This window comes from Heterocephalus glaber, unplaced genomic scaffold, assembly GCF_053883595.1.
Source record: "Heterocephalus glaber isolate CG9 unplaced genomic scaffold, H.glaber_assembly_v1.0 deba00001550, whole genome shotgun sequence".
In the NCBI taxonomy this organism is placed as follows: Eukaryota; Metazoa; Chordata; class Mammalia; order Rodentia; family Bathyergidae; genus Heterocephalus; species Heterocephalus glaber.
Window position 1 is genome coordinate 13,632,142 of NW_028258343.1, and position 24,572 is coordinate 13,656,713.

Below are 24,572 nucleotides of genomic sequence, written 5' to 3' on the forward strand. Positions count from 1 at the left end.
AAGGTAAACATCTTTTTAAAAAAGCCAAAAGGCCAGAAAAGAAGAAAAAAAATTGTTGAGTTCAAGAAAAACAGCTGTATGTGTTATAACAAATTGAATGGTCAGACAAACAAACACATGCATAAGATGACTTGTTTATCAAACAGAGCACACTCAGGTATATTTGGCCAAGTTGAATTATAATAACTCTTTTATAATTTTTAGGTTTGTAACTATAAGTAAGACAAGTCAGAACTTTTGTAGGTCAATTAACATAGCCAAATGCAACATATTCAAAACAAGAATAAAATTTTTTTTTTGTATATTCTCTTATTGGTACATTTTAGGTATGCAACACAATTACATTTCTCATTGGGAATTGTACCTTTACATAATGCATCTTGGTTCTTATTTTTTCCCCATTCCTAGCCCTCCCTTCACCCTCTCCACCCTTCCCTACTTACAAAGGCTTTATTTCCATTTTTTCCATTTCTCATCATTTTTTCCTTTCCCTTCTTTCCTTTCCCTATGCCTCCCACTACCCCTCCCCCTTTGGACCTTTTCTTCCTATTTTACATTATTGATTATTCATTCTAATCATTGGTACATTTTAGGTATACAATATAATGACATTCATCATTGGAAATTTGCACCTTTACATAGTCTCTCTTGGTTCTTGTTTTTCACCCTTGCCCAGCCTTCCCTTCAACCCCTCCATTCCTCCCTATTTACAAAGATTTTGTTCCTATTTTTCCATTTTCTCATATTAATCCCATTCCCTTCTATCCTTTCCCTTAGCCCTCCCGCTTCCTTCCCCTTTGCCCTTTTTCTTCCTATTTCACATGACCTATTATACATTTAGTCCTTATTTAAACTTTCAGTTTCTCACACCAGAGAAACTATTGGTATTTACACATGTGTGTCCTGTTTATTTCACTTAAGAGTATTGCCTCAATGTGCATCCACTTAGCTATAAATGTATCTAATTTCTCATTTTTTATGGCTGAGTAGTACTCCATTTTATAAAAAAACCACATTTTTTTTTATCCAGTCTCCAGTTGATGGGCATTTGGGCTGTTTCCAAGTTTTAGCTATTACAAACTGTGCTGCTATGAACATGGGTGCACATATATCACTGTGGTATGATTCTTCTAATTCTTTGGGGAAGATCCCCAGCAGTGGAATAGCGGGGTCAAATGGGATTTCCAGTGCTAGTTCTTTGAGGTATCTCCATACTGATTTCCACAGTGCTTGCACAAGTCTACACTCCCACCAGCAGTGGAGCAGGGTTCCTCTTTCCCCACAGCCCCACCAGCATTTGTTATTGGTTGATTTCATGATAGCAGCCATTCTTTCTGGAGTGAAGTGGAATCTCAACATTGTTTTCATTTGCATCTCTCGAATGACCAGTGACGGTGAACATTTTTTCATGTATTTATTTGCTATTTCTACTTCTTTGTCTGAGAAATGTCTGTTCATTTCAGATGCCCATTTTTGGATTGGGTCTTTAAATTTGGGAGGTCTGATCTTTTGAAGTTCTTTATAGATTCGAGATAGTAGACCTTTGTCTGAGGAAGAGCAGGTGAAGATTTTTTCCCACATTGTGGATTGTCTCTTCACACTGCTGGTGGTTTCTCTTGCTGTGCAGAAGCTTTTTAATAAGAAGAGATCCCATTTGTTGATTGTTTGTGCTAGTTCACGGGCAACTGAGGTTTTGTTCATAAAATCTTTTCCTACACCAATGTCTTCAAGGGTTCTACCTAACCTCTGTTCCAACTGGTTCAGAGTTTCTATTTTAATATTTAGATCTTTAATCCATTTTGATTTTAGTTGAGTGCATGGTGAGATATGCAGGTCTAGTTTTAATCTTTGGCAAGTTGAAGCCCAATTTTTCCAGCACCATTTATTAAAGAGGATATCTTTCCTCCAGTGAGGGTGTTTGGCTCCTTTATCGAAAATGAGATGGCTGAGTGTGTCTGGCATTGTTTATGCATCTTCTAATCTGTTCCACTGGTCCTCAGGTCTCTTTCTTTGCCAGTACCATGCTGTTTTTATCATTGTACCTTTGCAGTAGAGTTGCAGGTTGGGGATTGTGATACCCCCTGCCATGTCTCTGTTACCTAGAATTGCTTTTGCTATTCTGGGTCTCTTCTTGTTCCAAGTGAATTTTTGGATGGTTTACTCAATGTCCATGAAGTATGCTGCTAGGATCTCAATTGGAATTGCATTAAATCTATATAGCAGTTTTGGAAGTATGGCCATTTTCACTATATTAATCCTTCCTACCCAGGAGCAGGGGATGTCTGTCCATTTTCTGATATCATCTTCAATCTCTCTTTTCAGAGTGCCATAGTTTTCAGAGAAGAGATCTTTGATTTCTTTCATTAGGTTGATTCCTAGGTATTTCAGTTTTTTTTGGACGCTATTGTGAAAGGAATTGTTTGCCCTATTTCTTCAGTGAGTCTGTCATTTGTGTAGAGAAAGCTATTGATTTTTGTATGTTGACCTTGTAACCAGCTACTTGACTGAATTTGGTTATTAAGCCTAGAAGACTTTTGGTGGAGTTCTTGGGGTCTTCTATACAGAGTATCATGTCATCTGCAAATAATGACAATTGGACTTCTTCATTTCCTTTCTTCCTTTTATTTCTCTTTCTTGTCTAATTGCCATGGCTAATGTTTCCAGAACTATATTGAACAAGAGTGGTGATAGTGGACATCCTTGTCTTGTTCCTGATTTAAGTGTGAAGGATTTCAGTTTTTGACCATTTAGTATGATATTGGCTATTGGTTTTTCATAGATGGCTTCTATCAGTTTGAGGTAGAGACCATCTATTCCAATTTTTTGTAGGGTTTTTATCATAAATGCATGTTGGATTTTGTCAAATGCTTTTTCTGCGTCTATTGAGATAATCATATGGTTTTTGTCCTTGCTTCTATTGATATAATGTATGACATTGGTTGATTTTCGTATATTGAACCATCCCTGCATCCCTGGGATGAATCCCAGTTGATCAGGGTGTATGATCTTCTTGATGATCTTCTGCATTCTGTTTGCCATTATCTTATTAAGGATTTTTGTATCTATGTTCATTAGTGAGATTGGCCTATAGTTCTCCTTTTCGGTTGGGTCTTTCTCTGCTTTGGGGATCAAGGTGATGCTTGCTTCCAGGAATGAATTTGAGAGTATTGCTTCCCTTTCAATTTCATTGATGAGGTTAAACAGTAGTGGCAGCAGTTCCTCTCTAAATGTCTTGTAGAATTCAGCAATGAAGCCATCAGGGCCCGGGATTTTCTTAGTTGATAAGTTTTTAGTTACATTTTCAATTTCATTGGTTGATATTGGGTCATTCGGAGTTTTTAGGTCTTCTTCGTTCAACTTTTGTAATTCATATGTATCTAGGAATCTGACCATTTCTTCTGTGTTGTCCATCTTATTGGCGTATAGGTTCTGGAAGTAGGTATTGATGATCCTCTGGATTTCTGCTGGGTCTGTTGTAATTTCACCCTTTTCATTCCTAATTGCATGGATTTGGGCCTTTTCTTTCCTTTTTCTGATAAGGTTGGCTAAGGGTTTTTTCAATTATGTTGATTCTTTCGAGAACCAACCAGTAGTGAAGAAGGGTTCCTTTCTCCCCTCAACCCCGCCAGCATTTGTTATTGGTTGATTTCATGATAGCAGCCATTCTTTCTGGGGTGAGGTGGAATCTCAGAGTTGTTTTCATCTGCATCTCTCAAATGACCAGTGATGATGAACATTTTTTCATATGTTTATTTGCTGCTTTTATTTCTTTGTCTGAGAAAAGTCTGTGCATTTCAGATGCCTATTTTTGAATTGAATCTTTATATTTGGGGGGGTCTGATTTTTTTGAGTTCTTTATATATTCTAGATGTTACACCCAGCGAGAGAGAACCAATCAGAGACCGATATTAAATCCCCACAGGAGTTTAGTATCCGGCTCCCCTACACCGGATGATCAAGGCGGTGCGCGCCCGCGCTCCCCATCCATGTAGGCCCTTGGTCGCCGGAGCCGTTGAGGCCGGGAGGCGGGGGACGTTGGCCGAGCGGAGGGTGGAGGAGCGCGGATGGGCGCCGAGGCGCACGCAGCTCTAGGCGAGGTTACCGGGCGGCGCAGGGACGCGGCCAGACCTCAGCGGGACTGGGCTTGGCGCAGCCTGGGTCCAGAGAACAGCGGACGAGTCGCCCGAGCCTGCCGGGCGCTCGGGACCTGTGAGTGAGTGGCGGCGGCCGCCAGGCGTGAGGGAAGCGGGGGGCGATGACGCAGGCCCGGCCCGAGCCGCGGGGTCGCAGTGACGGGGCCGCGGCGGCCGAGCGCCGCGGCCGGGACTGGGGGATTCGTGGACAGAGGAGCGAGCGAGCCCGGCCTGAGTCACCGAGGTCCCGGACGCGCTCTGGCGGTGGCCAGGCCGGGGTGCGCACGGGGAAAAGGCCCTACTCGTCGCGCGCAGGGCGCCGGCCTGGTGGCGCGGACCAGGCCCTGGGAGGCTGGGTGGAGAGTGGCCGGCCCGGCGCCTCTCCTTGTCCGGCGACCCCGCGGGACGCCCGGCCTCGCTCGCCTTTTCTCCCCCAGCCCGCTCGAGTCGCGCTTGTTGCCGGGGGTTGTTTTTTGCAGCCGGACGCCGCTTTTTGCCGCCAGACGCGTGCTCTTCGGCAGCCCCGGGCTCATGCGCTGCCTCCGGCTTTCCGGTCCGCGGCGTTCTGGTTCCCCGCTCGCTTTGTGGCGCTGATGCAGGGCGCTGTTATGGGGTCACAGTCGTCCTTTCGGGCTGTTCGTTTGGGGACCGGGCCGGCTTGGGCAGGCAGGGATGGATGGATGCGGTTGCGGTGGCCCCAACCGGACCGAACCCCTCGCGCCCGCCAGCGCTTGCAAGTTGATCTGGGCCCGGCGTCGCGGCCTCGGCGCGTCCCCGTCTCGCGGGAGCGCGCGCCCCGACCCCCGAGGTAACTGGGCGCCCCGCCAGGCTGCAGCGAGTCGGGGTCCCTGAGCTCGGGGGTCGCGTGTCCTGGTTCCCAAGACCAGTGTGGCCCGCAAGCCCTGCGTTTGTCACATGTGCAGTGTGGTGTAGTGTAGACGGAACTAAAGAACTAAAGACCGGTATGCTTATGCACTTTCCTTGAGATTAATCCCCAAATTTAAAAGAGTTATCTCTCCCTCCCCTCTGTAGTTCTGCCAAAGAGATTCCCTTTTCCGATTGGGGTCACTATTGTTGCTTTTAGTTTGTCGTAGGGCTAGGTGAGTAAGAGCGCAAATACTTAATAGCAGACAACTTATAAGTACTATATTTATTTGCCCTGGGTAATTGCTGTTTACTGAAGTAGCGTTAAAATAGTCAAAAGTTAAGACAGGCGTAAATCGTCACACGGTTTTGATAAGCGTTTAGCAGGGTGGTGGAAGAGGAACTAAGTTCGTTTTTTACTTTAAGCCACGAGGTTCTAGGACCTAAGCATAACTTAGCACCCTGCAGGAGTGAATCCACTCTTAAGTTTAGCACTTCATTTTTGGGCTGTACTCCAAAAAGTGCCGTATTTTCTGAAGTTTATGTATTTTATGGAGCTAAGTATATGATGTTTAAAAAGTAAATCCAATCTTTATTAAAATTAGGTTATGAGATTTTCTTTGTTTGAAAAGGTTGAGTTCTCAGAGAACTGATTTACGTGAAGATTGTGTTTGCTGCTTTCCAGTGAAATAGTTGCATCACATTTCAAATTCCGAAGCATGCAAAGGAGACTGGCTTGCTTTTAACTCTATCATGCCCATTTTTGGAGGTTTCAGGAGAGTGCTCATTAAGCTTGAGAGGAATGGGTGAATTGCTTTCTAAAAATGTTAAACTTTTTTCCCCAGTTGGCATATTTAAAAACTAGTTCGCAAAAAGCACAAAACAGCCACTTTAGATATCCTCGGGTTTTTATTTGGTTTGGTTTGTTTACAGGACCCACACCCTCTTGCCTGCTGGAAAAGCACTCTACCACTGAGCTACATCCTCATACATTTTCAGATTTTATTTTGAGGCAGGGAGTTGCTAAGTTGCCCAGGCTGGCCTGGAACTTGTGATCCTCCTGTCTTAACCTCTCAAGTAGCTGGGATTACAGGCTTGCATTACTATGCCTGCCTAGGGCTTTTCAGCAGTTTATAAAATCCACCCTCCCTCCCTGAGAGCTGCTTGCTGAGGGCCTTGTAGGCCTGCCTCCTGTTCCTGATTGGTAATCCTTAGACCTTGTGCAGGCCCCTTTGCTCCTACCTTTCAGCTGTGATTCACTTAGTCTTGATTCTCACTCAGTGCAGCCTTATTTCATATGGGTTACAGACTGAATTTATCGAGGACAGGGGTATTTTTTTTTCTGTCCCCAATGTAACATAGAACTTGGTCATTGTGATACCTCAGTTATAGTTGGAATAAATGAATTTTGTGGAATAATTCAAACTTAATCCCAGTGTTAGACCACTTGCCCTGATTTTGGTTATGGTAAATATAACCACTGTACCTAAAGTGGTTAAGAGAGCAAGTTTTATGATGATTATTATTACTACTATGTTACGTGCACCTCGTAAGTAAAATTTGTCATCTTTTCCATGCCTCATTTACCATACCCCCTTCCCCTAGTATCTAGTTTCCGGGCCCTAACAGAAGAATACTCGGATTTTGTTTAGCTGTGGAGATCCAAAAAAGTGTCAAGAAAACAGAACTAGTTTAAAGGTGTAGATTTTTAAACTTCTTAGTGTTTGTTTTCAAACAAGATTGTCTCCCCACCCCAAATATCACCACTTTACCCTTTTTTTGGGCACGGGGGATCAAACTTGGGTCCTTGCGCTTGTGAGCCCGATGGCGGAACCACTGAGCTAAATCCCCGGTCACACCACTTTACCTTTGAGGTGAAGCTGTTCAGTAGTGGGACTCTTCCCCTTTGGGAAGGAAAAGGAGGCGAGTCCAGGTGTGACAAGACCAAGGAGGAGAAGTCTCAGGGCTACAGCAGTCTTGTCACTCCCAGTGTACCCAGGGGCAGAGATGGTGTGCCTTCCTCTCATCATAGAAAATTAAAACGAGCATAAGTTAAATTGAGGAGTTGCTACTTGCCATTCTTTACCTTCAAAAAATGAAGCCCCTAAAACTTAGGTTTTTGTGTTTGTGTTTGTATTCCTTGCAGTTTCAGCCCTCCATAGATTCCAAAATATGGCCTTGCTGTCCTTAGCAGTGGAGTCAGTCTGGGATGAAGTGAAGTTTTATGGAGACCATTGACTTCATTTTGAACTTATCATTGACATATGTCTGCAGAGAAGGGTGTTAAAACCATTATTTAAGGGCCAGTTGTAAGTTCACCTTGCCATTTTAAAGTCATCTTGTAGTTTATCGGTAAGGTACACACCTTTTGTTTTGCTCAAAATGAAAACATGGGCATTACATGAAGAATAAATCAAATTTGGAAGAAAACTTTGTGTATTCTGTTACTGAAGACTATGATTTGTACATTTACTAGTACACAGTACAAATACAACATTTTATGGCTTACATTTTTTTTATTCACACATATGTTTTCTAGCTTCTCAAAAAGCTGTGGAGGCATTTTTGCTTAGATTGGGGACATTTTTTTTTGCTTTTGTGATGTGTAGTCTAGTTTGAGCTTAACTTTTCTGGGCTTGTATCTCCTCGTTTGTAAAATGAGGTAGTTTTTAACTGATATTGTTCAGCACATTCATGAAGGGGCCATAATTTCTGTGTATCTGCCTGGGGTGGGGGGGCTCTGAACCACTAGTGGTACATGCATGACTGTCCCATGGGGTGGCACAGTCATGCATGTGCCACTTGTGTGGTTCAAGTTGGCGGGTATGTGTTAAGATCTCTTAGGCCCTTAGAGTGTGTACATTCCGAGGGCATGTCAGAACTTAGTTTTTTTATACCAAGACATTTATTGGTACATTTTAGGCATATAAAATGGTAACATTCATCATAGTGAACTTGCACCTGTACATGATGGATCCCACCTCTTTTCCTCTTCTTCCCTTCAAGCCCACTCCCCCCATGTACAGAAGCTTTGTTTCCATTCTTTCCTTCTGTTTTCACTTTTTTACTTATCCCTTCTTTCCTTTCTCCCTATATCCTCCCTTGTTCCCCTTCCCATTTGAACATTTTCTTCCCATTTCCCAATTTCTATGGTACATAAGTCCTTATTTCCACTTTTGGTTTTTCACACCAGAGAAACAATGCAGTATTTAAACCTGTATGTCTGATTTATTTCATGTAAGAGTAATGTCATAACTTTTTAACATGAACAAGCACAGTGTGGAAAAAACTACCTATGGAACATAGCATAGCATATCGATGGGTTTTTATGATTGATTGTTTTTGTTTTTTGGAGACAGGGTCTCATTGTGCAGCCCAGGCTGATTGTCCTCCTTCTGCCTTCCAAGTGCTGGGATCCCAGGTGCGCACTGCCAACCCCTGGCTTCACATTCACATTTTGCAAACAGGGTTTGAAAACTGAAGTTTGATAGTCATTTTAATTTTTCCTTTGGAAGCTTGGACCAGGCAAGCACAGTTCTGCCCTCCCTGGCTTCCGTTCCACCTTTCAACATGATTGCAGACCTGATGGCCTCTTCTCCTTTTCCCCTTCCTGTCACCTGCAGCTCAGGTGTCACCATGTCTAGAAAGATGGCGCTGCTGTCCCGCCTGGGTTAGGAGTCTTCCAGGTTCCTGTGATGTCCAGCCTAGGGCACAGTCTCCATGCTCAACCTTCTGATTGTTGGTGGTTTCACCACTACACTGACCTGAAGAATAGAAAGTGTGTGGCAGGTGTCTGGCTCCAGGTCCTAGCACACGGTTCACATCTGCATCCAGCACATCAGCGTACATGCGAGCGTGCACGTGTATACACACACACATACACACATGCCTGAAATCTTTACAGAGATCTGTGAAATGTACCTCCATTCAGCATTTCTCATAGAGCAGAAAAGGAGCCCAGGCTTCTCTCTTGGTTAGTGGCAGGGCTAGTAAGGTAAGGAAGCCCAAGTCAGATAGAGCAAGACAGAGTAATCCCAGAGGTTAAGTTTTTAACCCAGTGCTCCACTGAAGTGATTTGTATGAAGATAGATGAGCAGGAGAGCTTAACATGAAAATTCTTTAAGAATTGGTATCTGATAATTATGACAGAATTCGTCCTGCAGAACTATGACTGACTTCTAAGAATGAGCTTATTCCTCTCTTTTAGTAAACACGGAAGGAGAGTAATTAGGCCCTGATGGCATGGACAAGAACAGTTCTGAAACTTTGCAGCCATTGTTAAATTGGGTGTGATGTTATGACTCATTGGCCTTGCAGAAATTTGTAAAACCGTTAAGACTGCTCAAATCCAGCAAGCTGCTATTATTTTGGGGGGGGGTACTGGGGATCGAACTCGGGTCCTTGCGCTTGCGCAGCAGGTGGGGAAACCACTGAGCTAAATCCCCAGCCCCCAAGCTGCTATTATTTACAAAGACCTGTGCCAGTAAATACTTTAGAAAACAGATTGTATGAAATGGGTGCTGCCATTTAAAAAAATGTATGAAGGGTATATACACGGGTCAAAGCATTTAAAATAGTCAAATATGGGGATTTAGCTCAGTGGTGCTAGCACCTGCCTCACAAGCGCAAGGTCCCGAGTTTGATCCCCAGTACCAACCGCCCCCCCCCCCATAGTCAAATGGTTATAATTTTAAGGTGGTGAACTTAGGTGCTTTTATAAAGATTTGTTTGATTGGGCTGGGGATTTAGCTCAGTGGTTTCGCTGCCTGCTGCGCAAGCACAAGGACCTGAGTTTGATCCCTGGTACCAAAAAAAAAAAAAGATTTGTTTGGTTACTTGAGAATAATAAAAATTATGTATGATGAAATCCTATAAAGAGAATTAAAAGACAAATGGCAAACTGAGAAAAATACTGTAATTTACAAGCAGAATTACTTTTTGTGCCATAAAGAGGGCTTGTAAACCAATAAAAAAGAGCCCCCATAGAAAAAAGCAGGCAAACTGATTTTTTTTTCAAACTGATTTATACAAGGAGCAGATAACATGAAAAAATTGAAATTTCACTAACAGTATTCCCAGAAATGTAAATCTGTGATATACTTTTTTTTCAACTTTTAGCATAAATTAAGAGTAAACTATTTCTGTTGAGAATATGAAGAAATGAGCCCACTCATTGCTAGAAAGGGTATAATTTAATATGATTTTTTTCATGAGCAAAATATGTAACAAAAACGTACAAAATAATGTATGTACTTTGACATAGCTAATCTACTTCTAAGGATTTAAGAAAATATAAAAAGTAGGTTAATAAATCAGCTTGAGTATGGTGTTGCCTAAACCCCCTATTACATGCATTTTTCACTTTGGGGCTATTTTAGTTTGGGGCAATTATTTCAGCATTGTTTAGATAAATCTTTGCTTTTCTGTAACCACCATACCCATAAAAGCATTGTTGAAAAGAGATAGAAAGGGTCCCGGGTAGGGCAGTTGGGAACAGATGGTCACTTGGTAATACAGAGACATTGATTTGATGTCCTAATGGTTCCACATTAGAGGAAAACTCTTAGCATTACTAATGTGCAGAAGAGCTGGCTTTAGTGAAGTGTGAATGCCTCATCCTAGCTGGGATGTATATGACCAGTGTGAAGCACTCTCGAGATTTCCTTCAGGCTCTGCCTTGAGTAAGAGGTGTCGGTAAAACAGCCCTGATTTAAAGAGAACAGTCAAGGGCAACCCACTTTCTGATCCCCCTGCTGTCTCTCAGACAGAAGCTATCTTTCTTTCAATAAATTTTTCTTACTATAAATAAATAAATAAATAAATAAATAAATAGAACAGTCACAATTCCTGACTTGGCGACATAGAGTCTATGTACTGACAGTGTTTACTGCGATTTTTGACTGTCTAAATGTTTACCTGGACCTGTGAAGGAAGACAGCCACCAAGGTGGACTCCAGGTCCCAACAGTAGTGGTGGCAGTGTGTGACAGGAGAGGATATGGAGAGGGCCAGGAAGACAAAAGCAATGGCAAGAATCACCTCTTGTCTCCCATTTAGACCTGTCTATATGCAAAGCTGAGGATTGGATGCAGTTTCCAACACGAAGGGCAAGTTGTCCTACCTGTTGTTACCTATCTGGCATTTCTAGGTCCAACTGAAGAGTCATGGTTTTTTTTTTTTTTTTTTTTTTTACAAAAACCACTTTCATATTCTGGGCTTCTTCAAAAGTAACACAAATCCACCACTCCTATATAGTTCTGGAAACATTAGCCACAGCAATTAGACAAGAGAAAGAAATAAAAGGAATAAAGATAGGAAAGGAAGAATTTAAACTGTCATTAATTGCTGATGATATGATACTCTACATAGAAGACCCAGAAAACCCTGCCAAAAGACTTCTAGACTTAATTGACAGATTCAGTGGAGTAGCTGGATACAAGGTCAACACTCAGAAAACAACAGGCTTCTTGTACACAAATAACAGACTCACTGAGAGAGAAAGTAGGGCAACAATTCCTTTCACAATAGTGTGCCAAAAATGAAATATCTAGGAATCTAACAAAGGAAGCAAAAGACCTCTACACTGAAAACTACAGCACTCTGAAAAACAGAGATCGAAGAGGATATAAGAAAATGGAAAGACATCCCTTGCTCCTGGATAGGAAGAACCAATATAGTGAAAATGGACATACTTCCAAAACTGCTACATAGATTTAATGGAATGCCAATTGAAATTCCAACAGTATATTTCACAGAATTACAGAAAACAGTCCAAAAATTGATTTGGAACCAGAAGAGACCTAGAATAGCAAAAGCAGTTCTAGGCAACAGAGACATGGCTGAGGGTATCACAATCCCCAACTTGAAACTGCACTACAGAGCTACTGTGATAAAAACAGCATGGTACTGGCAAAGAAACAGTGGAATAGATTAGAAGATGCAGAAACAACTGCAGACATGCTCAGCCATGTCATCTTTGACAAAGGAGCCAACCATCCCCACTGGAGGAAAGATAGCCTCTTTAATAAATGGTGTTGGAAAAACTGGATTTCAACCTGCCAAAGATTAAAATTAGACCCATATCGATCACCATGCACTAAACTAAGATCAAAGTGGATTAAAGATCTAAATATTAAAATAGAAACACTAAACTTGCTGGAAGATAAGTTAGGTGGAACTCTTGAAGACATTGGCATAGGAAAAGACTTTATGAACAAAACCTCAGTAGCATGGGAACTAGCACAAAGAATCAACAGCTGGGATCTCATCTTATTAAAAAGCTTCTGCACTGCAAGAGAAACCACCAACAGAGCTAAGAGACAACGTACAATGTGGGAAAAAAATTCAGCAGCTGTACCTCAGACAACGGACTACTGTGTAGACTATATAAAGAACTTTAAAAAATCAGACCCCCCCAAATTCAAAGACCCAGTTCAAAAATGGGTATCTGAAATGAACAGACATTTCTCAGACAAGTAAAAGCAATTAAACATATGAAAAAATGTTCAACATCACTAGTCATTTGAGAAATGCAAATGAAAACAATACTGAGATTCCACCTCACCCCAGAAAGAGTGGCTGCTATCAAGAAATCAACCAATAACAAATGTTGGTGGTGTTGTTGGGAGAAAGGACCCCTTCTCCATTGTTGGTGGGAGTGCAGACTGGTGCAGCCACTGTAGAAATCAATATGGAGATACCTCTAAGAACTAGGACTAGAGGTCCCATTTCACCCAGCTATTTCTCTGCTGGGTGTCTTCCCAAAAGAATTAAAAGAACCATACCACAGCGATGTATGTGCACCCATGTGTATAGTGGTACAGTTTGTAATAGCTAAAGCTTGGAAACAGCCCAAATGCCCATCAACTGGAAACTGGATAAAGAAGATGTGGTTTTTTTTGTAAAATGGAGTACTACTCAGCCATAAAGAACGAGAAAGTAGAGACATTTATAGCTAAATGGATGCACATTGAGGCCATCCTCTTAAGGGAAATAAATAGGACACACATGTGTAAATACCGAATAGTTTCTCTGGTATGAGAAACTGAAAGTGTAATTAAGGATTAAAATGAATAATTGATAATGTGAAATAGGAAGAAAAGGCCCAAAGGCGTAGGGGAAGTGGGAGGGGTAGGGGAAAGGAAAGAAGGGAAAGGAAAAATTATGAGAAAAGGAAAAAATGGAACCAAAGGCTTTGTAAATATTGCATGGTGGAGAGGGTGGAGGGAGGACAGGGAATGGGGAAAAAATAACCAAGGTATATCATGTAAAGGTACGAGTACCCAATGATGAATGCAAATGTATTGTATTCCTAAAATGTACCCATAAGAATTTAAGGGGAAAAAAACAAAGTAGCACAAATCATGCTGCTGTTTTTGTTTTTGTTTTGGTTTTAGTTTTCCTTGAGGTGGGGCTTTGATATATAGTTCAGGCAAGTCTTGAACTCACTATGTGCCCCAGGCCGGCCTCAAACCCACAGCAATCCTCCTGCCTCAATCTCCCTAGAGCAGGAATTACAGGTGTGCTCTACCACGCCTGGCTAGATCATGCTTTTGATCAGTAACCAGCTGAGGGCCCAGGAATTTGTTTTTCTTGTGTCCATATGGTGGTCTCTGTGGTCCACTGCCAGGACCATGGTCTCTGGCTGTGTCATGAGCAGGATGTCCCTGGGTGGCCACATCGCTGTGGTAAGTTGCAGGAAGAAGACATGAGTGGGCTGGGAGTTTTGTGGTGAAGGATTAGGGAGAATTTATCTGAGGGGCTGCTGTCACAAAAGACCACAAACTCACTGGCTTAAACAACAGAAGGAACCATGTCTCTTGCAGGAGCCCAAGCTGAGCCCACATCCTGAGAAACCAGAAATGAAGGTGCAGATGGAAGAGAGAAAGTCGGCACAAGTGGATGAGAATTCCTCAGAGTGGATGAGGTCGTGGCGAAGCAGGTGGAATGGGAAAAGGTTAGGAAGGTGAGTTGGATGAGAAGCAGCAGGGATGCTGAGGATGGCACATGTCCTCCAGCCTTCCAGGCACAAGCCTGCAGTGCGGTCAGGAGGGAAAGGGATTCCACAGGGGATTTGTGCACCTGGCCAAGGAGCTCCCCTGGGTGGACTCAGAGCAGGATTATGTGACCTGGAAGCACCCGGTCCAAGGATGGGAAGAGAGGACTGTGAGGGCCCGGCCCAGGCCCTAGGGACTAGAATTGGGAGCTGCCCTCATTGTAGATGCCTGCCAGGTGAGTGTGAGTGTAGAAGGAATAACTCGGTGGGAGAAGGTGGAAACCAGACCTTCAATTGTTCTGCTATAACTTAGGGAGGTGAAGGACAGGGGACTCCTGCCTCAGAACTAGTGAGATTTGTCTGTCCTTCACTCGATCTTAGCCGGAGGCCAAGAAGCCATCTCCTCCTGTCCTCCTCCACTTGCATTAGGTGAAAGTTTGCCCACAGCATCTCTCATGTATTTGGTAATCGCTCAGTTTTTCTCACCCTGTGTTAAAACTTGGGAGTTTAGATAACAGACTTTCTCACTTTCCCAAAGCTCTGAGAGGGAGAACACTAGCAGTTTGAACACCATGTGGCATTTACCCTGCAGTAGGGGTGTGGCAGCACAGAATGTGGTGGACAGGGCGGAGATGCTGTGCCTCCGGACAGGAGAGCAGCAGAGGAGGCCCTGAGCACGGTCCTGGTCCGGTTTCAGCAGAGCTCGCAGGTTGATGTCAGCAGGTGGGGTCTGTGTGGACAGGCTGCTCTCTCAGGCAGTGACTGTTTACTCCTGGAGAAGGAGCCCATGGGTGACAAGACACATGTACAGAAATGTCCTTGTGATGATGGGAAGTTTGCAGGCACTTTGGTGCTGTCCTTGAGTGAGTGCGGTTCAGATCTGAGGTGCTGGGGCCTGAGCTGGGAACTGTGCAGACAGAGACAGACAAACTGTCACCTCAGCATCCCCAGAGCTCTCAGGCAGGGAAACCAGCAAGCAGTGGGCAGTGACCGTGGGCTCCTTGGACAGGGGAGCTGTTGCTGGGTGGGACTGCATCGACGTTTGTGTTGATTCTCCGTTTGGCTTCTCCCACAGCTGCCGCACCTGTCTGAAGTTGGTAATGACTGTGACCTCTCAGAATATCATCACTTCCTGGGCTCAAGGTTGGCTGAAAGCCACTCACATTGCTTAAGTCTGAGGATGAAGGTGACCTCACCAGTGTTCCCTGACTGTGTTTCCGTCAGCTGCAGAAATGAAGAGGCAAGTTCAGTAAGACTTACATGTTGCCCTGATGTCCTTGGCTTTGTCTGATAAGAGTTTTTCAACTTCACTCTTCTCTCCATGCATGAAGACAAATTCAATACCATGTGTAGTCCTAGTACTGTGGTACTTGTTTTATCTTCAATTTTCAGATAAAATAGTGCAGCAGTATTGAGAACAATTTTTATATTTGAATTTGCAAACATAATGAACAATGTGTGACTGACATCCCAGTTTTCTGGTGCTCCAATGATTGGTAAACAACGTTTGTTCTACTAAAACAAGAATCAGCTAATATCCCTGTTGTGCTCCTCTTGTTGGCCTTATCAGATATAAAAGCTCTACCGAGCTCCAGAGCTTAGATCTGCAGCAGTTCAGCTCATGCAGTGTGTTTGCTGCCCTGTGCTTAAACACTGCTGGTTACGCAGGGGATGCAGAGTTGGGCATGGCAGCCCTTAGAGGAGCTTCGCCTATTGGCACCAGGGTCACTAAGGACTGTCAGTACTGTCAGTGACAGCATCTCTCCTGGACAGACCTGAGCCCACCCTGGAGAAAGGGAAGAGGACAGGGAGGGGGCATAGCCCTGGGCTCTCTGCCTCCTGAAGATTTAGGATGAAAGGACCCTGGGGAATCTCTCCAGTGAGTGTCTTACAGGTGAGGGTTCACACACACTTCGCATGGCTCCCATCCCTGGTTTCCTTTCACAGATGATGGTTAGATTTAGCAACATCAGGAGAAGCCACTGAGACATGGACTGCAGAGCCTCAGTTCAAGATCCTGCTGAGAAAGTGAAGCAGGCAGGGGTCAGTGCGGGATAGGGGTCCGTGTCCGTATCAGGAGAGTGCGTTGGTGGCCTTCAGTGGTGGTGATGACTCCTGGAAAGGCCTCTGTCCCCAGGAGTCCCCGATGACAGCCCCAGATGCCAGATGACTAATCAAACCACTCCCTTCCTCTGACCTCACAGGAAGGTGAGTCCTTTGCCCATGCAGCCTGCCGAGAAACATGGCTGTGACTCCGGAAAGAAAGAAAACAGATCCCAGTGTAAGTGACAGTAGAAAAAGCCGTTGTGTATAAAATGAGCAGATGATGATAGAGAAAGGGACTGTGGTATCGCCAAGGAGCTGGCTCGGGTGAATGTTGTGTGTTAGAAAAGGGTGTGTGGTACAGGTATGACCCACTAGGCACTAAATTTGTAGCTGAGGGTCTGAAGTCATCTGCACTAAGTTTATCCTCTACTGTTTCACCAATATACTTCTCTCATGGAGGCCCAGGATTTCTTCAGAATCTGAGATCGTCTGAAAACCACTGGCATCCCGTGGTGTAATTGGAGGATGGTGTGGGGTGAAGGTGGCCTCCTTCTCAGGTGTTGATCCTGTCCCCGTCCTTCCCTTGGACATGGATGCTCTGTGGTCCAGGATCACACCTGTTGCCCCCCGAATCAGGAAGTCTGACCATTAACCTGGAAAGTGTTGGCCATGCGAGCAGAGCATCTCTGCAGAAGGTGCAGGCTCACGATACCTAGGTGGGGATGGGTGCTGAGAAAGTACGGGTGCTGAAAAAGCCGCCCTCCTCAACCTCAGCCTTGGTGTCACTGGGCCCCATGGCACATGTGCACTGAGGCTCATCACCAACCAGGCTCCTGGCCATAACTTACTGCATTGTGCTCATGGGATTCAGCCGGTCAGCAGCTCTTGGTTAGCTACCACGTGTCTATCAGTGGTGTCCAGTAACAGCTTCTGATGGGCTGTGTTTTGTTCCAGTCCCTGGTGAACTAAACGCAGACATACGAATACCATTCTGTTTACCTGTCTTCCCCAAACCGAAACTCCCAAGTATTCAAGGTTTGGTACTGAACTATTTTTAATCACGTTGACAGCTGGGAAAAGTTCTTGTGGGGCTAAGATGTAATCCAGAAATCACAATTTAGTGGCATTAAAAAAGACAACCACAAAAAGCAAACCAACCAAGAGGAGAAGGCTAAATGGTAGTGACATCAAACTTAGCTATGGGAAAAGCCAACAGTTTTCCCACGGAGAGAGAAGTAGCTAACATAAAAAGGACATATCATAGCCGGGATAATATTGATGAATACAAAAAATTAAAGCCTTACTAATTTAGTAATGTCTCTGTGTCGTGTGATGCTCTTTGTTCTACACATTTCATGGGTTTAGAAATAATGGATGATGCGGGGCGCTGCGGCACCCAGCTGTCATCCCAGCACTCGGGAGGCTGGCTGAGGCAGGAGGATCTCCATGAGTTTGAGGCTGGCTTGGGCTACATAGCTAACCTGGAGGGGGTGAATATTCAGAGAAAAAAAGTCCTGATAGTTTGACACGTTTACATTTCCTTAGCTTTACAGTTTGGATGTCAACAAAACCCCCAAGAACTGTTTCAATGATAAAGAAAGGACAGAGTCACTTCCAGACCACCCTAAAGGAACTGTAAACTGTTGGGAACCAGTTTCTGTTTTGATGGTGTTAGACATGAGAAGTGTGAACTCTTTTTGAGAAATATGCCTACTTTTTGGGGGAAAGTGGTTGTTGGGATGAGCCCAAGGGTGCACAGCCTTTGGGGGTGGTGGATGAGTGAGTGGGAGGTCCTCATATGACGGTGGGGACTTTCTGAAGCCACTGGGGGGCCTCAAGTATGAGCACAGCTCGGGCAGCTGGAAGGGAGGGGCTCCTTGGAATTCCGTGACCTCCCCACCTTCTAATCCGCTGCCTTTAATTGTCAGCCGTTGCCAGGCACCCTGGGCCATAACTGCCTCACTTGTGTTTAGTCTGAGCCGTAGGCAGTACCTTCTGCTCTGAACTCGGATTCTGGATACTTGTTTTTACGGTGAAATTCTCAAGTGTTGTGAGGTGTTGATCAACTTGTTCCCAACAGTGAGTTCATCAGTGTAGTTATTGTCCTTCGTTCCTGATCCAACCTGTTTGATTTCCTTTTTGTCGTTTTCTGAGACAGGATCTTGCTATGTAGTTCAGGCTGGATGTGAACTTGCTACATAGTCCAGGCTACCCTCTAACTCACAGCAATCCTCCTGCCTCAGCCTCCCAAGTGCTGGGATTACACACTCCCGAGTGTGTGTGTCACCATGCCCAGCTTGATTTCCTTTGATTTTAACCCAGGTTGTGTTTGGATTTCTTCTCCACAGTCCTTGGATGTACATCTACTGCTACCGAGGTCACCATGGCAGTACCACTCAGCCCCAGTCCAGGGGCTGAAGTGAATGTTGTGGAGTTCAAGGAGTATAAGTGCTCTTGGGTGGGAGAGAATAAACTGCAATTTGAAGACTGCAGATCAAGTTCTGTTAGACCTGAAGCAGCTCTCGGCTCTCTGGACACCAAAGTGCAGAAACGTGGTGAGTTGTGTAGGTTCACAGTGAGCAGGATGATAAATGGTTCTGTTTTCTCTCCATAAGTGAAAAATGGTCTCCAAAAGTGATTCTTTTCTTCACTTTATCGAAATTAATTTACCTTCCCATATTTGTAGAAAGGTAGAAGTTGGTATCTTGCCCGCCCTCTGGATGGAAAACTGGGGCTCAAAGCATTTACCAGTGTTTCCCAGTTCAGAGTGAGGAGTGGGGTGGGACCCAGGTAAAAATCCCAGTTACCGATTGCTGTTGAAGGCAGGGAATGGTGTGCTTTTCTCAAGAATGGGTCAGGCCATTTCGGTGAGGACCCTCTGTGTCCCCTCTCAGATCCTCCAGATGTGTAGCATTACTCTTGGCCTACTGTTCTGGGACCAGGGGCCTCGCCTTGCCCTATGGAGCTTCTATGGAGTCCGAGTGGGCACGGCACCTGCTGGTTATGTTGGGGAAAGCTGGGGGCGACAGGTTTCAGAGGAGCTTGGGGGGGATTCTGCTCCTTTATGGCAGCCACCATTGTTGCCATGGAGACCAGGGACTTGAATGGCATTGGGGAAGACCTTTGTTGTGGGGCACAGGCTCTTCTTAGGTGTCCAGGACAGCTGTTCCTGTCATTCAGTGGAGGGTGTGTCTGGGATGGCAAAATGTGGTGCCCGTCTGTCTCTCCAAGAGCTGGTGGGCTCTCGGGAGGGGCTGAGCAGCAGGCCCAGGTAGACCTCAGGGGCCTGAGCTCTGAGACGTGAGGCTGCAGGAGAGGAGGTGTGGAGGAGGCCAGCTGTGGTCCAGCTTGTTATGTTATGCAGCGGGCATTCTGCTGAGGACATCCATGGCTACGCTATATCTTCTCCCAGAGTTTGTGTTTTTATGCCCAGATCTATGATCCACTGGCGTTTGCTTTCAGCACAGGGTGAGAGAGATGGGCAGAGTTGATCTTGCGCACGTGGACCACCAGTTTTCCCAGCACCCTTTTTCCATGGCCTGTGTTTTCTCCAGACTAGGTTATTGGCCCCTTTGTCCAAGATCCAGTGGCTGAAGGTTTTTGGGGTTGTTTGTGCACCCTCTCTTCTGTTCCCTGTGTCCAGGTGTCTGTGTGCGTGCGTTGGTACCATTCTGTCTCTCATGGTTTGCCCAGGGAGGGAAGTGAGGAAGTCTTCCCATTCCTCAGGAGACAGTCTGAGTCTCCCGAGGATGTTCCCCCGGGTGTCCTGTTGTCTCACGGAGAGAGCCATTCATTCACTTCCATTGGCACTGGGGTTTGTACTGGGTCTTGAGGTGAGTTCAGGTTGTGACTGTTGTATGTGTGCGTGTGTTTGTGTTTGCAGGACCTCAAGATACCCGGAACCAAGAGGAAGTGGCGCATGAGGCAGTTTCCACCTGGTGAGTGTGAGGGTCACGGGCTGTGGAGGCAGAGGTGGCCTGTGAGATCTCAGGTGCAGGGAAAAGCGGGAAGTGCTCAGTTTCCCTACTTGATCTATTCTGCCAAGCTGGAATTGAACTCTCTTCAGAGTTTGTTTTTGTCTTGGATCACACCTCCCCTTACTTTGCAGGATTGGTCACCTGGAGTCCCTGTCGCCCACAGTGAACTACGCTCGGGTTTCCCTGCACTCAGGGCAAGGCAGCTCAACACTCTCCTGTGGGAGGCCATTGAGCGAGGAGACACTCCCCCTCTTTGTGCAGTTTGGCCTTCGTTTGGTGGTGGGGATTCCACAGCACAAATTGGACCCAAACCAAAAAGCAAATCGTATGCAATTGCAGTATGGAAAGGACAGGCTCGGCAGACCCGGGATCACTGGGCTTCAGCAGTTCCTCAGGCCCCTTTGTTCCCAGGTGCCCTGCAAGTGACATGGAGACCAGTGCTCTGATGTTGGAGCACCTGGATGCTTCTCATTGTATGTGCCACACACCTGCTCACACTGAGCTGTGTGTACCCCTCCAGGCCCTTTATGGAAATCTTTTGAGTAGGGACCCTGGGAATTTGCTGATGTGTGCAGGCTGCTGGGCCTTTCCTGGGATCCTCCTGCCTCAGCACTCTTGACTGCTCCAGCATGCCTACTGTGTGTCCTGTGGCCTCTCTTTTGGGGTCCAGGGTGGACCAGGGGATAGCTGTGAAGGCCAGTCCTTCCTGGTTACCATGCTGTTGTCCTTACAGGTACCTGGAGGGCGGAGACAGTGCCACCAATTGCCAGTCACACAGTGTAGATGAAAGTTATTTGACCTTTCCCACCTTGGGGGACTTCTCATTGTTCCCCGAGCCTGCCTGCAGCCCGGCCTTCCCAGGTGAGGAGCACTGGGTTCCCTCTTTCCTGGGTGAGGCCAGTTGAGTGGGCCCCCTGGGGAGAGATTCGGGCTCATTCTCTTTCCTAGTTAGTGTGTGTCTGCAGCATAGGAGAATGACATCACCCTTGGGGATTTGGAGCGTGTCCATACCCCGTTTGGATCCTTTGTGCTTTCCTGGACCCACCACCACGCTCTCCCTTCCTGGTCCTTGGGCCTCCCTTGCCACTTCGGACTCTACCTCCCTATTTCCAGTCATCTGTCTTTTCTTTGGCTGTCGAAACTATTTTTCCTTTGGTGTCTCCTATTGGAGAACCCCCTGTCATATTTATACCTCCGCAGTTCATTGTTTTACCTATAATTATGACCTCAATAGCCATCCACCCTGCCATCAGTGTCTGCAGTGTATCTCTCCTCATGGTTCAGCAGTATTCCTTGTGTACATTTACCACCTTTTCATTGTCTGTTCATCTTTGACGGGCATATGGACCACTTCCATATTTTACCTATCTGTAACGCTTGTGCTAGCACAAGTGTCTCAGTTTACTTTCTGTTTGCTTGAGCCAAATCTCTGACACAAATGAAAGGAGGAAAGGTTTATTTTGACTGACATTTTTTTTTTCAAAATTCACATTTTATTTAGATTGAAATAAACTATACAAAATTTTCTTCACCAAAAATAACAGCAGTTATTTTCTGTATTATTTCTGTATAAACCAGAAAACATTCATTTTGTATGTTTTCAGTTTTGCTTATAAATCAAGATGAGGCAGTAGATACGAGTCATGGAAAAGACAAGAAAAGTTACAAGTCTGTTGCCTGTATAGATGGCCTGTGATTCTGCCTTGACAATGAAGCAGAAGTGTTCAACATTTACCTGCTAAGAAGCTTATGAAGATGGAGGTTCCACAAAGGAATATAAACAACAATAACCAGATGTGGAATAACCATGGCAAGCTTTTCCATTCAAGCTTTTCCTGTAACCTCTTCTTTTAAGCTCATTTAATAAAGGCAAAGTCTGCATTGAAATCTGGTAGGCTCATAAACTTCTCTTTAATAATTCCCTTCACTTCCCATTAGATTTTTAATACCATACTTAAAGCTCCTCCTAATCACAGATCAATGATGGCCTTTACCATAACATTTTATTTTTTTATTTTTTTATTTTTTATTAAATTCTTTTATTGGTACATTGTAGGTATACAACACAATTACATTTCTCATTGGGAATTGTATCTTTACATAATGCATCTTGGTTCTTATTTTTTCCCCATTCCTAGCCCTCCCTTCACCCCCTCCACCCTTCCCTATTTACAAAGACTTTATTTCCATTTTTTCCATTTTTCATCATTTTTCCTTTCCCCTGCCCCTCCCACTACCCCTCCCCCTTTGGACCTTTTCTTCCTATTTTACATTATTGATTATTCATTCTAATCATTGGTACATTTTAGGTATACAATATAATGACATTCATCATTGGAAATTTGCACCTTTACATAGTCTCTCTTGGTTCTTATTTTTCACCCTTGCCCAGCCCTCCCTTCAACCCCTCCATTCCTCCCTATTTACAAAGATTTTGTTCCTATTTTTCCATTTTCTCATATTAATCCCATTCCCTTCTATCCTTTCCTCTAGCCCTCCCACTTCCTTCCCCTTTGCCCCTTTTCTTCCTATTTCACATTACCTATTATACATTTAGTTCTTATTTACACTTTCAGTTTGTCACACCAGAGAAACTATTTGGAATTTATTCACGTGTGTCCTATTTATTTCACTTAAGAGTATCGCCTCAATGTGCATCCAGTTAGCTATAAATGTGTCTAATTTCTCATTTTTTATGGCTGAGTAGTACTCCATTTTATAAAAAACCCCCACATTTTCTTTATCCAGTCTCCAGTTGATGGGCATTTGGGCTGTTTCCAAGTTTTAGCTATTACAAACTGTACTCCTATGAACATGGGCGCACATATATCACTGTAGTATGATTCTTTTAATTCTTTTTGGACGATCCCCAGCAGTGGAATAGCTGGGGCAAATGGGACTTCCAGTCCTAGTTCTTTGAGGTATCTCCATACTAATTTCCACAGTGGTTGCCTCAGTCTACACTCCCCCCAGCAGTGGAGCAGGGTTCCTCTTTCCCCACAGCCCCACCAGCATTTGTTATTGGTTGATTTCATGATAACAGCCATTCTTTCTGGAGTGAAGTGGAATCTCAGCGATGTTTTCATTTGCATCTCTCGAATGACCAGTGATGTTGAACATTTTTTCATGTATTGCTATTTCTACTTCTTTGTCTGAGAAATGTCTGTTCATTTCAGATGCCCATTTTTGGATTGGGTCTTTAAATTTGGGAGGCTGATCTTTTTAAGTTCTTTATAGATTCGAGATAGTAGACCTTTGTCTGAGGAAAAGCAGGTGAAGATTTTTTCCCACATTGTGGATTGTCTCTTCACACTGCTGGTGGTTTCTCTTGCTGTGCAGAAGCCTTTTAATAAGAAGAGATCCCACTTGTTGATTGTTTGTGCTAGGTCACGGGCAACTGAAGTTTTGTTGATAAAATCTTTTCCTACACCAATGTCTTCAAGGGTTCTACCTAACCTCTGTTCCAACTGGTTCAGAGTTTCTATTTTAATATTTAGATCTTTAATCCATTTTGATTTTAGTTGAGTGCATGGTGAGAGATATAGGTCTAGTTTTAATCTTTGGCAAGTTGAAGCCCAATATTTCCAGCACCATTTATTAAATAGGCTATCTTTTCTCCAGTGAGAGTGTTTGGCTCCTTTATCAAAGATGAGATGGCTGAGTGTGTCTGGCGTTGTTTCTGCATCTTCTAATCTGTTCCACTGGTCCTCAAGTCCATTTCTTTGCCAGTACCATGCTGTTTTTATCTCAGTAACTTTGTAGTAGAGTTGCAGGTTGGGGATTGTGATACCCCCTGCCATGTCTCTGTTACCTAGAATTGCTTTCGCTATTCTGGGTCTCTTCTTGTTCCAAATGAATTTTTGGATTGTTTTCTTAAGGTCTATGAAGTATGCTGCTGGGATCTCAATTGGAATTGCATTAAATCTATATAGCAGTTTTGGAAGTATGGCCATTTTCACTATATTAATCCTTCCTACCCAGGAGCAGAGGATGTCTTTCCATTTTCTGATATCATCTTCAATTTCTCTTTTCAGAGTGCCATAGTTTTCAGAGAAGAGGTCTTTGATTTCTTTCGTTAGGTTGATTCCTAGGTATTTCAGTTTTTTTGGATGCTATTGTGAAAGGAATTATTTGCCCTATTTCTCTCTCAGTGAGTCTGTCATTTGTGTAGAGGAAAGCTATTGGTTTTTGTGTGTTGACCTTGTAACCAGCTACTTGACTGAATTTGGTTTTTAAGTCTAGAAGACTTTTGGTGGAGTTCTTGGGGTCTTCTATATAGAGTATCATATCACCTGCAAATAATGACAATTTGACTTCATTTCCTATCTTTATTCCTTTTATTTCTTTCTCTTGTCTAATTGTTGTGACTAATGTTTCCAGAACTATATTGAACAAGAGTGGTGATAGTGGACATCCTTGTCTTGTTCCTGATTTTAGTGTGAAGGATTTCAGTTTTTGACCATTTAGTATGATATTGGCTATTGGTTTTTCATAGATGGCTTCTATCAGTTTGAGGTAGAGACCATCTATTCCAATTTTTTGTAGGGTTTTTATCATA

The 24,572-nt window shown here is 44.2% G+C and overlaps 2 protein-coding genes across 8 annotated transcripts; both read left to right on the forward strand.

Moving 5' to 3' along the window:
- The first annotated feature begins 3,676 nt into the window (after window positions 1-3,676).
- Window positions 3,677-21,905, forward strand: LOC147824250 (uncharacterized). Of its 7 annotated transcripts, none has more exons than XR_015442547.1 (8): window positions 3,677-4,213; window positions 13,822-13,961; window positions 15,067-15,235; window positions 16,200-16,272; window positions 18,386-18,592; window positions 19,921-19,975; window positions 20,146-20,875; window positions 21,619-21,905. XR_015442547.1 is itself a non-coding variant. In XM_087190113.1 (8 exons), exons 3-8 carry the CDS (start codon window positions 15,224-15,226, stop codon window positions 21,708-21,710), a joined length of 567 nt encoding a protein of 188 aa, XP_087046239.1. In that variant the 5' UTR covers window positions 3,701-4,209; window positions 13,822-13,961; window positions 15,067-15,223; the 3' UTR covers window positions 21,711-21,905. The 7 variants fall into 7 exon arrangements, 2 of the variants coding, with proteins under 2 accessions (XP_087046239.1, XP_087046240.1); XR_015442546.1 differs by having other exon boundaries at window positions 3,677-4,209; XM_087190113.1 differs by having other exon boundaries at window positions 3,701-4,209; window positions 20,748-20,875.
- Window positions 4,243-11,194, forward strand: LOC147824251 (uncharacterized). Its single transcript, XM_087190112.1, has 2 exons — window positions 4,243-4,941; window positions 7,144-11,194. The coding sequence occupies exons 1-2, from the start codon at window positions 4,256-4,258 to the stop codon at window positions 7,157-7,159; spliced, it is 702 nt and encodes a 233-aa protein (XP_087046238.1). The 5' UTR covers window positions 4,243-4,255; the 3' UTR covers window positions 7,160-11,194.
- Window positions 21,906-24,572: the final 2,667 nt, after the last annotated feature.